At 37.9% G+C, this 17,057-nt stretch overlaps 1 protein-coding gene across 2 annotated transcripts in view; it reads left to right on the forward strand.

The window, feature by feature from the left end:
• Nucleotides 1-17,057, forward strand: part of LOC132822921 (cadherin-4-like) — a 672,789-nt gene that overhangs the window by 597,088 nt on the left and 58,644 nt on the right. For both annotated transcript variants that reach the window (XM_060836327.1, XM_060836328.1), the window contains 3 exons: nucleotides 1,441-1,626; nucleotides 9,307-9,560; nucleotides 15,365-15,507. In XM_060836327.1, coding sequence (XP_060692310.1) covers nucleotides 1,441-1,626; nucleotides 9,307-9,560; nucleotides 15,365-15,507 — 583 coding nt within the window. The remainder of the gene's footprint in view (nucleotides 1-1,440; nucleotides 1,627-9,306; nucleotides 9,561-15,364; nucleotides 15,508-17,057) is intronic.

The following is a 17,057-nucleotide window of genomic DNA, read 5'->3' on the forward strand; positions in this document are numbered from 1 at the left end:
TATCTCCAGTTTGATTTACACCTTTCTGGAAGTTTCACAAATTCAGTTGAAAGTGACGTCAGATTTTTAAGCTTGGAGGGAACAACAAAGCCAAACAATGGAATACACAAAGGAACTGTCTTTCTGTCAACAGCTTTTGAGGAGAAATAAAGAAGAGATAAATTTGTTATCATAGAATTTGAAGGCTTGCTCTCTTTCTCTGCACCTATTTCCCTTTGTCTTTCAAAAACAGTGTCGAGTGATAAAGCAAATCTATGAAACATCCATTAACTGAGAACGCAAGTATACCCACACTTCACCACTGTTCAGGATATAAGGCATCATTAAACAACTGTGGTCTCAGCTTGAAACTTCACACGATAAAGACTCTTAAGACATTTGAACTGCCGATTTTTTATTTTACTTTTTGTATTTGATACTCTTTCCTTTTTAACAAAAGGAGACAACCATAAATATAATGTCATGTTTTATTATTTTTCTAGTGGATAGTAAGGAATAGCGTGTTTTTAAAGTCTTTTATTTCACTCAAGGAAACTTTGGAATGGTTTGAAGTGTCAGCTGAGGGGGTTTAAAAGACGGGGTTCAATTCACCACTCATCTGGTTGTAACAAGATTGCTGTTAATATACTGTTCTGCATGTCACTGGATGAACATATATGCACTATGTTCATTTAAGTTTTATAGTATCTCGACATGCTCTTTAAATTATTAAGAATATTAATTAGTATGTTCTAACTGCATTCCTCTTTTTTTGGTAATGGCATTTCTTCCATAAATTGCATTATAATTTTTAAAATTCTTTCATGGAATGTGACCATCGCTGGTAAGGCCAACATTTATTGCCCATCCCAAATACCACTGAAAATCAGTGGCTTGCCATACCTTTTCAGAGCCAACAACATTACTGTTACTGAATCACATGCAGACCAGATCGGGTAATTGTGTCAAGCTTTTCTTCCTTAAAAGGCATTCTTGAATGAGATGGTTTTTTTTACTACAATTGATGCTAGTTTCACAGTCGCTAGATTCATTCCTGATTTATTAATTTAACTTGTATTTCAGTAACTACCATTGTGGGATTTGAATGCATGCCCTCAGAACATTAGCCTGGGCTCTGGGTTACAAATCTATTGATGATGTAATAATGCCACAATCTCCCCAAATTAGCTACATTTAATATAGGCTTTTAACCATCATTTCATTTGGAAGTTGCATTGGGTTATTCTGATCCTTGTATACATATGGAGGTACATTCACCTGTTAATTTGAAATAAGTAAACTGCCCATATTGTAAAGGGATTGGTTGGTTTTATTTAATTCCTGATGTCAAATTGCTAAAGATGAATATGTTTGACCTGTCAGATGTTGTAAACATATGAGATTCTGTGAAAAGTGCAAAACAATGTGCCCATCTTTAAAGATTCATGTTTTTATTCCTAGTTTTATGGAGAAGTTCAAGAGAACAAAATAGATGCAATTGTTGCTAATTTGACAGTCACAGATCGCGACCAGCCACATACTTCCAACTGGAATGCAGTGTACCGGATTGTCAGCGGAGACCCTGCTGGTCATTTCATCGTTAAAACTGATCCTGTTACCAATGATGGCATCGTTACAGTGGTGAAGGTACTGACTACTTTTTCTGTTCCTTTTTGAGATTTTTAAACTATTCATAATTAATTTTGAAAGAATCATAGATATGCATATTGAATGCCACAGCCAACATTATCGTTCTAGTGAATCTTCAATGGCATTGCTCAGAGGAAGCCTTGGATCTGCAACAAAGTTGTGATGATGTGAAAGAGCTGGTATTGGACTAGGGTGGACAAAATTAAAAATCACACAACACCAGGTTATAGGCCAACAGATTTATTTGGAAGCATTAGCTTCCGGAGCACTGCTCCTTCATCAAAGGTAGTTGTGTGCAGGGATAGGCAACAACGCAAAGTGGCCGAACAAAGGCTGATAGTCAAGTTTGGTACCCATGGAGGTGGCCTCAAGACCTTGGGTTCATGTCACTACAGGAGACCCGACTACACTATATATACACACACACCCAACCCCGCCCCCCCCCCCCGCCAAACACACACATACACAACCCACATACGCGCACCACACCCCACACTACACGCACAGCACACCCACACGCTCTTACATACTTACACACTCACGCAGACACAGGCTCTCTCTCATACACACACACCATCTCACAGGTTTATAGTCCATCTCTCTCTCTCTCTCTCTCTCTCTCACACACACACACACACACACACACACACACACACACACACACACACACACACACACACACACACACACACACACACACACACACCCAAGCTTACACACATGGGCTCATATGCACTCATACGTACAAACTCTCTCTTTCTCTCTCTCTCTCACACACACTCATATGCATGTGCACACACATATAAGTCTCTGGGGTGAATTTGAATTTGCAGAATTATTTTTGCAGAAAGATTCTATTTTGCTCAAAAAATACACAATCTGCAGGCAGTCAATCCATGTAATATTTTGTAAATTCTACTTTGGAAATAGAACGAGTCTGACTCAAGATTGAGATACTGACAGACTCTAACCTTACACCTTTATTGCATTGTCTGAGCTGAGATGTCTTGAGAATGTGGCTTTAAAGAAGTTCTGGGATTTACATATTAATGAACCAAAACCTGCAACCCATTCTAAAAGATGAAAGACTTAACAGCAATCTCGGTTTATTCAAAATATCATTTCAGTTGCATGTCTTTTGCTATAAATTCTGTGTCCTATGATCCTGCTCCACAACTACCTGATGAAGGAGCAGCACTCCAAAAGCTAGTGCTTCCAAATAAACCTATTAGACTATAACCTGGTGTTGTATGATTTACAGTTGTGATGTTCATTAATAACTCTTCCTTATCACTTTCAGATCACTAGTCAGGTATGTCCTATCTAATAGTAGGACTTACATGTATTAACAAATTATTTATTAAATTCAGATTTTGTGAAGATATTAGCTCATGCTTTGACAGTGAGCTTTGGGTGATCATTTGGAGAATTCATGTTACTGCATTGTAACTCTATCCTTTAACTATACCCCTATCACATTTGACATGGGCTGAATTTACCCTAGAGTATAGATAGTGGATCTTTTCAATTTTGTTTATATTGTGCAGATATCCTACAACAATAACAGACATTAACTCTGTTAACAAACACGGGCTGGAAAATGTCATCAGATCTGGCAGCATTTGAGGAAAGAAAAAGAAAGCGTTGATGTTTGATGTCCGGTATGAGTCTGCCTCAAACAGTGGTTACAACCTTTCACTGTATTTATTTTCGTTTGATTTGGTTTATACTTGCATGCAACCAAAGAAATGTAGGGATGAATTTTTTCCAAAATTTGACTGTTTCAATTTCATGGAGGAGTTCCCTCATGAGCTGTAGTGACTTGCTCAATTTTATGGTGCTCGCCCCATTAAATATGCACCACAACATTGTTCTTGCATGATTTTGCACTGACAGAGGTGAATTACTAGCCGGTACCAGGACCTTGCAGTGTTCACACTCTGAATATTATATTTAACCCCCAGCTGCAGACTCTGTCTAGCGTTGCCAGAACATTCTGATGTAGCCACCCTGGTTAAAGAGTTTAAAGACCAACAAGACCCTAGAGCTTGATATTCCACATCCCAGAATACTTAAGGAAATGACCCTAGGAAAAGTGAATGCATTGGTGGTCATCTTTTAAGATCATGCAGACTTTGGAACAGATTCTATGGGTTGAAGGTCAGCTCCAACTATAACCCCACTATTGAAAGAAAGGAGGTAGAGAGAAAACAGAGAACTATAGACTGGTTAGCCTGGTTTCAGTAGTAAGGAGAATGTACAGGGCCATCATAAGTGATTCCATAGCAGAGTGTTTGGAAAAATGTTCAGATAGATTGAACACAGATTTATGAAAGACAAATCATGCTTGACAAATCCCTTGGATTTTTTTCAAAGACGTAACTAGTAGAGTTAATAAAAGGGAATCATTGGATACAGTTTATTTGGATTTTTAGATTACATTCACTAAAGTCCCACATAAGAGATTAGCAAGTAAAATTAAAGCTCATGGGATTAGGTGTTGTGTACTGACATGGATAGAGAGCTGGCTGGCAGACAGACAGTGATAAAAGAGTTGGAGTGAATGGGTCATTTTCTGGGTGGCAGTGGCCAGGAGTGTACTGCAGGGATCTGTGCTTGGAACAGATATAAGATACAGAATATAAAAGATATATTCACAATATGTCTTAATGATTTAGATGATGGAACTAAATGTAATATCTCCAAGTTTTCAAATGGCACAAAGCTGGGTGGGAGGGTGAGATGTGAAGAGGATGCAGAGATGCTTCAATGTGATTTACCAAGTTGAGTAAGTGAAGAAATCCATAGCAGATTCCTTCTTCATTATTTGTGGAGCATGGGCTTTGCTGGCTGGCCAGCATTCATTGCCCATCCTAGTTGCCCTTGAGAAGATGGTGGTGAGCTGCCGCCTTGAACCGCTGCAGACCATGTGGCATGGTTAGACCCACAATCACCCTAAGGAGGAAATTCCAGGACTTTGGCCCAGTGACAGTGAAGGAACCGTGATATATTTCCTCATCAGGCTGGTGAGTGGCTTGGAGGAGATCTTGCAGTTGGTGGTATTCCCATATATCTGTTATCCTTATCCTTCCAGATGGACATGTTGTGGAGTTGAAGATATTGTCTCAGGATCTTTGGTGAATTTCTGCAGTACAGCTTGTAGATAGTATAAACTGCCACTACTGAGTGTCAGTGATGAAGGGAATGGATACTTGTGAATGTGGCGCCAATCAAATGGGGAGTATTTGTAGGTGATGGACATTTTGGGAAGTCAGGAGGTGAATTATTCACTGCAGTATTTCTAGCCTTTGACCTGCTCTTGCAACTACTGTGTGTGTGTGGCAAGTCCAGTTGAGTTCTGATCAATGATAATCCTAAGGATGTTGATAATGCAGATTCAATGATGGTAAGACCTTTGAAAGTCAAGGCATGGTAGTTAGATTGTCTCTTGCTGGTCATTGCCTGTCATTTGTGTGAATTGCATGAATATTACTTGTCACTTGTCAGTTTGAGCATGGATATTGTCCAGATCTTGTCGTATTTGAACTTGGACTGCTTCAGTATTTGATGAGTTGCGAATGGTGCTGAACATTGTGTAATCATTGGTGAACATCTCCACTTTTGACCTTATGATGGAGGAAAGATCATTGGTAAAACAACTAAAGATGGTTTGGGCTGAGGAACTACCCTGAGGAACTCTAGCAGAGATGTTCTAGAACTGAAATGACTGATCTCCTACATCTACAACCATCTCCCTATGTGCCAGGTATGACTCCAACCAATGGAGAGTTTGCCCCGATAGCCAGTAATTCAAGTTTTGCTACATTTCTCAATGCCATATGCACCTTCGATGTAAGGGGCTGTCAATCACATCTCTCCTTTGTAATTCAACTCTCTTGTCTATATATGAACCAAGGCAGTGGGTCGGTTAAGACAATGTTCACTGGAGCTTAGAAGAAGACTAAGGGGGATCTCCTCAAAAGCTATAAAATTCTAACAGAGCTAGACTAGGTAAATGCAGGAAGGGTGCTACCAATGATTGGGGTGTCCAAAAGCGGCGGTCACAGACTAAGGATACAGGGTATGTTATTTAAGGACTCAGATGAGGAGAAATTTCTTCAGCCATAGATTTCTTTACCACAAAAAGCATTTGACAGCATACCATTGATTGTTTTCAAGACAGAGTTATATATAATAGCTCTTAGGGCTAAAGGGATCAAAAGTAGGAGGTGAAAGTAGAAATAGGACACTGAGGTTGATGATCAGCTGTAATCATGTTGAATGGCAGAGCAGGCTTGAATGGCTGAATGGCCTTTTCCTGTTCCTATTTTCTGTGGTCAAGGCATTGTCCACAGTCTGGAGGAATGTATGGCTATGGCACATGAAAGGAATCATCTTCGACACTTTGAAAGAGTAAGTACCATTACCTTCACTTTGCTACTTCACACTCTCTCAAACTCAGACATTCCACCCACCTCCCACCAAGGCTCATCATCTGCCACTCTCAATATTGCAGGCAGCATCTTTCATCAATAGCTCTCACCCTCACAACCTCTCAAAATCACTAACACTTTCTCTTCTCTGCACTTCCTGCTCACCTAACCAGGACACCTCACCATGTTTCCTGACTGACAACAGATCAGACCCTGAAATAACCAGACTACTCATTGACTGTTCATTGCTGCCAAACATGACAAGTTGCCTGGCTAGGCTAGGCAAGGCAAGGCAGAGAGATGCAGTGAACAGTCAAGTAAACACAAAGTGAATGTACACTGAGAGAGCCTGCTAAGAGCCCTTGTTTTGGTGCATGTGATGGATGCCGGTTCCTGCTGCAAAGCAGTCTGCCAAAGGTGTTGCAATGTAAGATGGTGGTGAGTTCCAAAGTGCAAATTGAATTACTGAACTTTATTATGTCAGTTCCAAATGTGCAATGATGATGTTGTGAGGCTGATGCTTTGCTGATGCCAGTCTCTATGGATAAAGGCGATTGCTGTCCATGTAGCATGCCCAGAGATGTTGAGAAATGTCGACCAAGCTGAAAACCTTGAGGGGACCCTGGTGAGCTGCAACAAGCACACACGCAGACTTTCATGTTTTGATTTGGTACCCACCTAGTTTCTCTCTGCTGCCAGCAAAAATAGCAAATTGCATAGCAGTGAGGTAAGATAGATAATAATGAGTTGTTAATGCTTGAAAATGGATCTCTTGCCACTTACTAGTGAGACTCCCATGTCACTTTTCAAACTGGGGGAGGATCAGGCTTTTTTTTGCCTCAACTTTGAAAATTTCCTTTCTCTTACATTTCCAACTGACTCAGCATTCACAAGCTGAGAAATTCATCCCATAATATACCATTGAACTGTCTTTTTTTTAACCACCTTAACTTATTAACAGATAATTCTGCTCTTTTTATATATACATCACGTCTCATGAAACCCCCGAGGGTTATAATTGATGCTTCATTCATCTTGTTGCCCTGGTTCACCCATACTGTTTTTGATCAGATATCATCAGGCCTGAACACTTGTGGGATATAAATCCTGATTCACCATCTTCATGGTGAATGTTCCATATCCTTTTTTAGCCGGAATGTTAAATAATTCAACACTTTTGTGCATGATGAGATCTATAAATCTTGGAAATTGAGTTGCTGCAGTGATCCATAGATGATTATTTACTTGTTGGCAGTATCTCAGCCCCTGTCATGGTTTGTGATTCTTTGCTGAGAATCTTTCACGAGAGTTTGGGAAAAGAGTTCTTTTTTGAATGGTGTTATTTTAAAGCAACATCACAATTATTTAATTTAAAGGTGCGTGAAGGTGTTTAAAGAGTTGATAAGCAAACTTTGATTTAAAAAAGAAATAGAAACTCAGATCAGGTCTACCGAAGACTATAAAATCAGTCAGGTTTTACAAATAAATAGGTACATAAAATTGATCTATGAAGTGTTTTTTTCCCCTAAACTCAAATGTTGCATGCACTGATTAAAACTTCTGAGCATTTTATAAAGTTGGCTTATTTTGCTGAATTTAGCTGACAGACACAACGTCTTACTTTAGAAATACTGCACAAAATCCAGGTAACTAGCCACAACTGCCTTATTAAAGCCAACACCAAATAATCCTCACTAAAACTTGCTCCAATCATTGTTTCTCAGTTGAAACTTTTTTTTGGTTCCCTAGTGTAGATGAAGATGTATCTATAGTTGATGATCTCCGCATAAGCTCAGAATTGGACTGATTGTAGTTGAGTTGCTAACGTTGACTTCAATAAAGGACCACAGTGTGTACGCAGCAGTTTGACTACAGATAAAGTTCTTTGAAGAACTGGTGCAGTTTGCTGAGCAGCATTGAATATGCAATGTCACAAATTGAGCTCAAATCGGCTTGCTCAGAAACATGATGGCAACTGAGACCCTTTCATCTTTCTGTTAAGAACCCTTGTCGATGACCGTTGCAAAGAATATTGTAACAACAGTAGCCATTATTGGTAACCAGGCCATTCATTCACGCTACTTCCAGGATTTCATGGCCAGTTACAAGAAACAGTAATTTATGAAGTAAAGGACTGAATTTTCACCATCAAGCAGGAAATAAGTTTTGAGAAACGTCCCTACTTGGCAGACCTTCTCCATGGAAATGACCACATGCATGTGGTCACTCATTCGCATGCTCACTCACTCTCACCTCCATGCATACACAAGTCTCCACTCTGAGCTCATCACAGGTGCCATGTGAAGATGCAAAAAGGTGAAGTGAGCTGTCTCTCATACATTATTGATACAGAAAATTGTATTTCATTAACAAATTTAAACATTATAACTCCCCCAAATTGTCATTATATTGTAAAAACAAGCTTCCATTCACTAATTATAATCAATATCTATGGAAGCTTGTTTTTACAATATAATGACAATTTGGGGGAGTTATAATGTTTGAATTTGTTAATGAAAATTTTAAACAAAAATATACATCTGTGCCCCTGCTGAGGTAAGTGACCTGTTGGATCTTTTGAAACTCGGTCAAATAGTCATAATGGACTCAGCTGGAAAATGTTAAAACTAAAGTATTGGGTGACTGTTTAGTTTTCCTAAACTACATCAGATTGCCATGTTAAATTTGATTTTCCTGTATATGGATCATGTCATTTCCCTTCTACCAGTCAGTAAACATGGAATATAACAATAATGCAGATACAATAATGCAGCTTCTGATCCGGATTTAGCCCACAATTTTTAAAGGCCTTTGGAACTCTGTGAAAAGCCAGTCTGGAGATTTAATTATTTTTGTCACCCATAATGCTTTCTGAAAAGCATAATTTCTGTAATCTGAATTCTGATGTAACATAAAGTTGTAATCTAAATTTTAATGTATCCACCTTTGCCCAAGTAGTAAAAAAAAGAAGAGACCAGGGTTTGAATTCTGAAATTTGTTTTTCTCATTTTGAGAGCTATAAATAATATTTGTGTTGCATAATACCAAAATTGAGAGAAAATGGCTTTTGTTTTGAAAAATAATTGAACTCCCAATAGAATGCTTCATCTACATAAGTGCACTGTTAATGTTTCCAATGTTTTTACTGCCAGGGTGAATTTAACATGATTTGTTTTCCCTTTTTGTCATTGTATCTGTTGGCTTTAGGTAGTTAATCCAAAATATTGGCTTTTCTGTTTTTCAGCCAGTGGATTATGAAATAAACAGGGCCTTTGTGCTGACAGTAGTGGTGATGAATCAAGCACCCCTAGCAGCTGGAATTCAGTCTTCACTCCAGTCCACAGCAACGGTTGCTATCTCTGTCACAGATGTCAATGAAGCTCCATTTTTCATTCCAAATCCCAAACTGATCAGGCAAGAGGAAGAGATGCCTGTGGGCACACTGCTGACAACATTTGCAGCTCAAGATCCTGATCGCTTTATGCAGCAAGCTGTACGGTAAGATGATCAACTACAGAAGAAAAAAGAACTTGGCCGTTCTTTTCCACCCCAAGCCCAAAAATATTGGTGTTGGTTTTGATTTTGTCCCAGAGTGTAAATGGGTGATAACAAAGGAGCAGCCCAGTTTACAGCTCTGCCAAATTTTTGTTGTTTCTATGGCTCACTGATTTGCCACAAAATGGCACACTAAAGCTGGCCACATCCTGTGCAAAGAGCAAGTGCAATCTGACTGTCACTGAAGACCAGAAATCAGCAACATAACAAAACATTACCAATCCTTTGATAAGTCAAATTATCATTCCCCTGCTTCTGCTTTAGTTATGTTATCATCACAGACTAATAGCCATATTCCAATAATATTTATACATGTAGTATTAATTAAACTACGTATGATCTGCTGCAGCGGTAGTCCTGATACTGAAAATTGTGCAATGAAAATAATCTAAAGATAGATCTTGAAGCTTCACATGATGGTAGCTATGACTATTTGGTTCACCTTTGTTGGACATTTACCTCCCATTGACAATGGGCAGATTTGACACTGACCATCTGGTATGCCCAGTGTCACAGGAACTGTCTCTTCAAGATAGCTCAAAAGTGTAGAGAATTAGGCAGAAGAATTGGGTAAAATAATATTCCGTATATTAACAATAAAGGGTAACATTCAAATAAAGCAGCGTTCATGCGCTTACTTAATTTTAATTACGGAAATCTTTTAGCTTACTGTGAAATTTGAATAACTTTTTTTGCATTTTAACTTCTTCACATAACTTCCTTGTTCAGCAACACTCAAGGATTCATATTTTCCCAAATTTAAAGTCTTACACTGCTCCTCTCCTGTAAAACCTTGCTAACTGATTGCTGACCAACCGGAGTAATGTTCATTCATCTTCTGGTAATCATATCATTTGATCAACAAGTGGGAGCATGAAGCTTGTTTTAAATTGAGGCCCATTTTATCCATGCAAATACAATTTTTTTGTTTTTGCCATTCCAAAGTCACTCCCAGCAGAGTCTGGAATTGTTACGTTGGACCACATGGTTTAACTTGCACGGTACCATTACATGCCATTGACATTTCATGGACGGTGCTACTTCTCTGCCAATCGGTAGCTTTTGGAATGTTATTAACACTGGCAGTTAATATTTGCCACTGTTTGCTTCTCCAGTCATGGAAAATTCTATTCTATTGGCCTTTGTTACATATTGGGATATTTTGTTCCAACAGTCATGCATGAAGATGGATCTGAATGCTTTACATGGTGGTAGACATTGAGTAAGAACGGAGAATTTTTTCTTCAAAATAAGGAGTAAGATAATATTAAGGCATGTTTTGGGTGGTAGGAATTTCATAGGCATCTGTAAGTTAAAGAGAGATATTAAGATGGAACGATTTAGGAAACAAATTCCAGCATCTACGTGTACAATTCATGAAAGGCTGGGCTCTGATGGTGCTTTAAAGTGGAACCAGCAGTAGTCCAAAGTCAGGAAATGGAAGGTGAGAGTTAGGATGCATGGTTGAAGGAGATTAGCTAAATATAGTTCAGTAAGGGCACAGAAGGACTTAAACAACGATAAGGATCTTGAAATCAATTTGTTAATTGAAGTTTCTGCTTCACTAAAACTTCATTTATGCCAACTCTCAATACATTTTGGTTGCTGAAATTATTCAGCTTCTAACTGACTTTAATTTTGTGTCTCTTTGCAGTATTTTTCTGCTTAAATATGCAAATTAGTCATCTTGTGTTTTTTTATTTCTAGAATAAAGTTGCACCCACTTTTTTAAAAAAAATGCACCTGAATCACTCTCTGAACTTCGAAACAGCATTTTTTAAACACCTACTGCCCTAAATGAAATGCTTTGTAGGTTGAGGTTGGTTCACCATACTCAGTAACTCAATAATATCTTAACTGCAAAGTTATAAAATGCAGTTTATTATGTTAAGCTAGGCAAAATGCATGTAGATGAATGTCTGTCTAATAAAAGCATTTTTTTTTAAGGATGTGATAAAGAAACTTTGCCAATTTCACACTAGGGAATTAATGCATCAGCTCAAAATTACGTTGTGCTGCTCATCTCTCATATTATACAAGACCTGTACATTATTGCTTTTTGTTTAAGATCTACACTTAATCAATTGAGGTATTTATTTAAAGCATAATTTTGACTGCGATGATAAAATTAAACAATATGTTAGAAGTCTTAAATGCAGTAACTGAAATTTATAGAAACATTTAAAGCAGGTCCATCAACATCTGTCAAGACAAAGGGCAGCTTTTTGCGTAGGGCTTAATTGGTCCTGATATGCATTTCCAGCATGTGCTGCTTTAATAATGTTTTTAAAATACTGCCTTGGTGATTGTTATCCTTTATCAAGTCTAGGTTGATCTACAATAAAGCTAGCAGGTTTATTTGCACTGTTCTGATTGTACTGATATGAGCTGACAAAAAAAAAGGTTGCGCAGGAATCTTGGTGCATGTTTTTTCAACTTCCATATTATGCTTGTGTAAAACATTAGATAATGGCAAAGAGGATGTTTACACAGATTTTCTGTGTAAATCACTTTTAGAACATGTATAATTTATGCACTTGTCTTTCTGTCCCCTTACGAGTAACACTGTTTATAGTGAAAAACCTCCACATCATCAGAAGTTGCATTTGTTTTAAAGCCAGGTGTGTTGGAAAGTCTGTTCAGAGTGACCAGTAAATTACTCCATCTTGAAAGCAATAAGACTTTGGAACATCAATATGTGCAATGTCAGTTTGAGACCTGGATGAGCCTGTCTGATAATATCCTCTATGTGCAACATACCACGATTTTATGTGTATTTATTTTATATGATTGCTTTTAATATTTAATGGCCCTGAATGTGTTTCTTCCAAAGGTTATATCAGTGAAAATTAATTACTGTCTAAACTCATACAGTCCATGGTCTCACTTGCCAGTACCTCCACTTTCCTCAGATATCAATTTCTGAATACCTATAGTTATTGCTCCTTTATGGCCCGTTTTAGCAGATAGAATTTGGCCACACTTCGGGAATTTTATTACTCACAGATGGGAGGAAAGCCGTTGGGATGTATGAGACTATTCACCTGTTGACTGCTGAAAGACTTGCTCCATGTTTTAAAGTTCTGCCCTTACTAACCTTGCACTGGCCAGCTGACTACCTGTACTAGACATCCAGAAGCAGCTCCCAGTTTTAGGAACTTTTAAGGTTGAGGTGAAATGTTAAGTCTAAGGTAAATTGTGACAGATTTGATGGGTTTCACAGTGAGAGATTGGGGGTCGGTGGTGACTTGTGTGCATGACAGTATTTTCACAAGCTGTCTTTGTGGGACCTGCTCCACTAAGTGCTGCAAAAATAACTTTACATGCATCTTACAGTGTCTCTGCTGGTGACAGGACTGAAATAGGTTCTGCCCTCAATGGGAAGTTAAAGTAGCATATATAATATTGCACCTTTAATTTGCTCCTCAGTCTCTGAAGAAACAATTTTATAAAACTAATTGGAGAGGAAACACATGCTGTGTATATGTTGTTTGGATTTTAACTTGTGTTCCTCCAGCTTTCTGCTGGGTGGGGAGAAAGGGAGGAAGGAATTGATGGGACGGTTAGAATTGTCTCTCAATTTTCTTTGGTCTGGTTGCCATACATAACACATCTTGTGGTCTAACTGAGATCTAATAATTTTTGTAAAGCCACACCATTTAAAAAATGATTCTTTCAATCTAAATTTTAAACAATTCATGATACTTAACTAATAATTGACCTCAGCCACAGGCTGAAAGCTTGATTCTCAGTATCAATATCAATTTTCAAATATGAAGGATGCACAGACACAATGGTTCCAACCTTCTTGGAATTGCTTGCTTGAGAGTGAGGAGTGAATGATAAAGAATTAAGAATGGAAAACCTGCAAAGACAGGTTTCATCTGCTTGGCAGCCAACTGGTTGACAGGCTATGTATCCGAAGGATGGGGAAATTTGCAGCATAAGAATCCATCAAGGCAATCGGGAAACTTAGAGAGATTGTAGCTGATGGAAAGATGTGTGGTTTTGTTTCAGTAGAAGGAGCTCTTACTCGGAAGATTATGGTCTGGATTAAGTCTTGGTATTGTGGATAGATCGTGATGTGAAGCTGTTGCTGGTTCAGGTGGTGTCCATTCAGTTTGGGAAGTAAGCATGTTTGCTGGGATGAAACACTCTTGCTCCTTCAAACCCACAAGCAGTGCTGTAAAGGCATTAACCATATGGATCCAGCCCACCCCATCTCCATTTTCCCCAGAAATATAAACATAAGTGCTGCAAGAAATGTCAGGAGGTCAGGAAGCATCTGTGGAGAAAAACAGAGTTAATATTTCAGGAAAATAATCTTTCATCAGAAGTGAAGAAATCCACCAATGTGACAGATTTTAGGACAGGATAAAGGAGAAGCAGGAACAATAGGAACCATTAAATACAGCCTCCTTAAAAAATGGCCGATTTGTTTATATCAAGTGAATCAGTCAGCAACTTTCATCCAACGTTCATTAAAACCAGACATAGGATGGTTTGGTTGGAATTTGAAATTTACATTTAATACTTCACTGAATTGAAAACCTCTAACTTTCAGGGTTTGAACCCATCCCCTGGGACTCAAAGATTTGATCAGAGCAAGAGGGAAACCCAAGCTCATGTAAAAGCACCATGGGTTGCATGATACTGTAGTTCTCACTTCCCAGTGACTCTTTCCAACCATAGATGATCACTTTGCCTCAAGATTTTGCTATAGCCAACTCATCTTTTGCCCTTCTGAGTTAAGATGTAACAAGTTAAAATGAAGAGGGACTAACTCCGAGATGCAGAAGGCAGGTACTGAGAGTCTAACAATGGGGTTCTCATCCAGTTGTTTAATGATTGCTCTGTTAAGTATTCTTTCACACATTTTTAATTTAACATTACGTTCTAGAAATAATCACTGGTGAGAATGCAACACAGACAGTAACCGATAAGGAGATTATAAAATTAAATCAGGCAGGGTGTGTAATGGACATCTGACAAATATAAAAATTGCCCTTAGTTTGATTTGGATGTTGCTGAAAATAGGTCCAATGTAACAATAATTCAGACATTCACTTGTTTCAGTGGTGCTTCCCGTAGGACTTGGAAGTTTTGCATCACTGAAGAAACAGCCAAGGTGAGGTATGTTCACCTATACAGGTACAGCCTGTATAGAGGGGTATGAAGTAAATGCAGAACACCTCTTATCCAACTAGGTTTCTATTCTTTGGTCTCTTTCATTAGGAAGTAAGTGTGTATTTATTTAGGAACCCCTTTAGTCCTCCTAATGCTACCAAGGGCAAAATAAATTAGAATGGTGCCACATGGAAACCTAACAGGCACTAATAAGTAAATAAAGAAATGAAAAACTGTTAAGAAAATTATCCACCATTGCTTAGTGACTCTAAACTTCCATTTTAGAGAGGTGATCTTCAAAAATGTCCAAAACAAGGTTATGGCACGCAGGATATAACTTACATCAAACTAACTATTTACATAGAATTCTTATCTCTTGGAAATAGGTCTCCCCAAAGTCAATGAAAAACAAGTGAACTAAAGAGCATGGTGGTACAGATGTTGCCATACTATTCCAGTTAGAAGTATCTGATGTTCCATCTTTACTAATAGGTTCAAATGCTTTACAGTGTTAACTATTGCTTATAAATTTGTTGCTTTCATATGTATTTAACTTACTCTATAATTGGCTGCCTGACTAAGTAGTTAAATTTTCTATTAATATTTGTTACCTTTTTAAGATACTCTGAACTGTCAGATCCTGCAAACTGGCTGAATATTAATGCCACAACTGGTCAGATCACAACCACAGCAGTCCTGGATAGAGAGTCAACCTTTGTTAAAGATAATGTATATGAAGCAATGTTCCTGGCAGCTGACAATGGTAGGTCTTGGTTTCATGCTGTTCATTCCTGTGAAAGACTGTGAAATAATATATCAATCTGATGGTAACCTGTCATTTTGCATTTTTTGAGTCAAAAATCTTTGTTTCTTTCAATTGCCTCAAAAGCAGAATAATGTTGTAAAATATCTTGCTAACTAACTACCCTAAAAGCAGAAAGCTACCCCTGAATTAGATATTGTGTGCACTGGAGCCAGGAGTTTGGGGAGCCAAGGAAAAGATGCAAGGTTATTTTCATTCTCACTTTTCCTTGTATTTACCATTTAATTTGTAGACCATTAATTCCCTGTCATAGCTTCTACTGTACTTTATGCAGACTGCGATTGTAGGTTTGAATTTCATGGTTAAAATTTCAACTTCCTATCGAAAATTTATCAGGTCGCTCTTAGTAAAGAAACTTTATGTCCAAATATGTCGCTTGACTTTCAAGGCAATAGTGAGGAAATGATTTCCTCCCTGTTCACTTTCGAAAACTTGTTTGTAGGCTCTTTTGCAAAGTTGGTAAATATTGCTGGGAAGAACTATACCAGTATAGTTAGTTAAAAACCTGGGAAGCAACCAAGATATTTCATTGAAACAAGAAGAAACTGCCCTTGCCAATCATAAGAATCTTATAATGATCTTTGTTTATCTTTGTTCCTTCAGTTCTTACGATTGGTCTTCTCAAAATTGTGCCAAGCAGCTTTTATAAACACATTTTTATAAGCACACCAAGTGCAGTTGGTTCACATTTCATTATATTTTGTTCCACTGGATTTGGCTGATGGATTAGTATAACAATCCCAGAGCATGGTAGTCTCTTACTCTTATTGCACCACATTTACAGGTTACTGAATGTTTTATTTTTGCTAAACATATGGAAACTCTGATAATGAGGCTCCTTGCAATTTAAAAAAAGAATCATCTAAAGTTACCCCATTCAGATCCTTTTGACCATGTTTCCCTCATCTTACAACAGACATGCATCATTTGGGTTGTCTGAAATAGGACATTCTCATGTTTTGAGCAACCAATCTATCTAATAAAGTCTGCACATTTGGATTTACAGATCCTGAACCATCGTTTCTTGAGCCTGGTTTGGCCCATGATGTGATGTGATCTGATTTGATTTGATACTCTGTTGCTCATTCATCCAAACTTGTCATACTTGACATTTGCTTTTAAACCAGTTTCACCAATAACAGTTAAATTAATATATTTGACAGATCTACTTGGAGCTATTATCATTGAAAAGCTTTGTTTTGAGTGTCCATCAGTTTTGACTTTGAATAATTGGAGAAAATCGAGCAATTTATTTAGCTGCTCTTTGCTTTTGCTAATTTGATATAAGAGTTTGGCAAAAATGCTGCTTCACTGTAATTTAAGCACTAAGCAACAATGTAACTGATCTGAAGGAACTAATAACCTCAGATTTATTTTGACATAATTTAAGCCTCATCCAAAAATGTATATTTTTGCCAAAAAGCAGCAAGAAGGCAAAAAGCCCACAAGCAACGACTGTAAACTAATAAAATCTAAATAAATAACCAAAC

Source organism: Hemiscyllium ocellatum, chromosome 15 (genome assembly GCF_020745735.1).
Source record: "Hemiscyllium ocellatum isolate sHemOce1 chromosome 15, sHemOce1.pat.X.cur, whole genome shotgun sequence".
NCBI lineage: Eukaryota > Metazoa > Chordata > Chondrichthyes > Orectolobiformes > Hemiscylliidae > Hemiscyllium > Hemiscyllium ocellatum.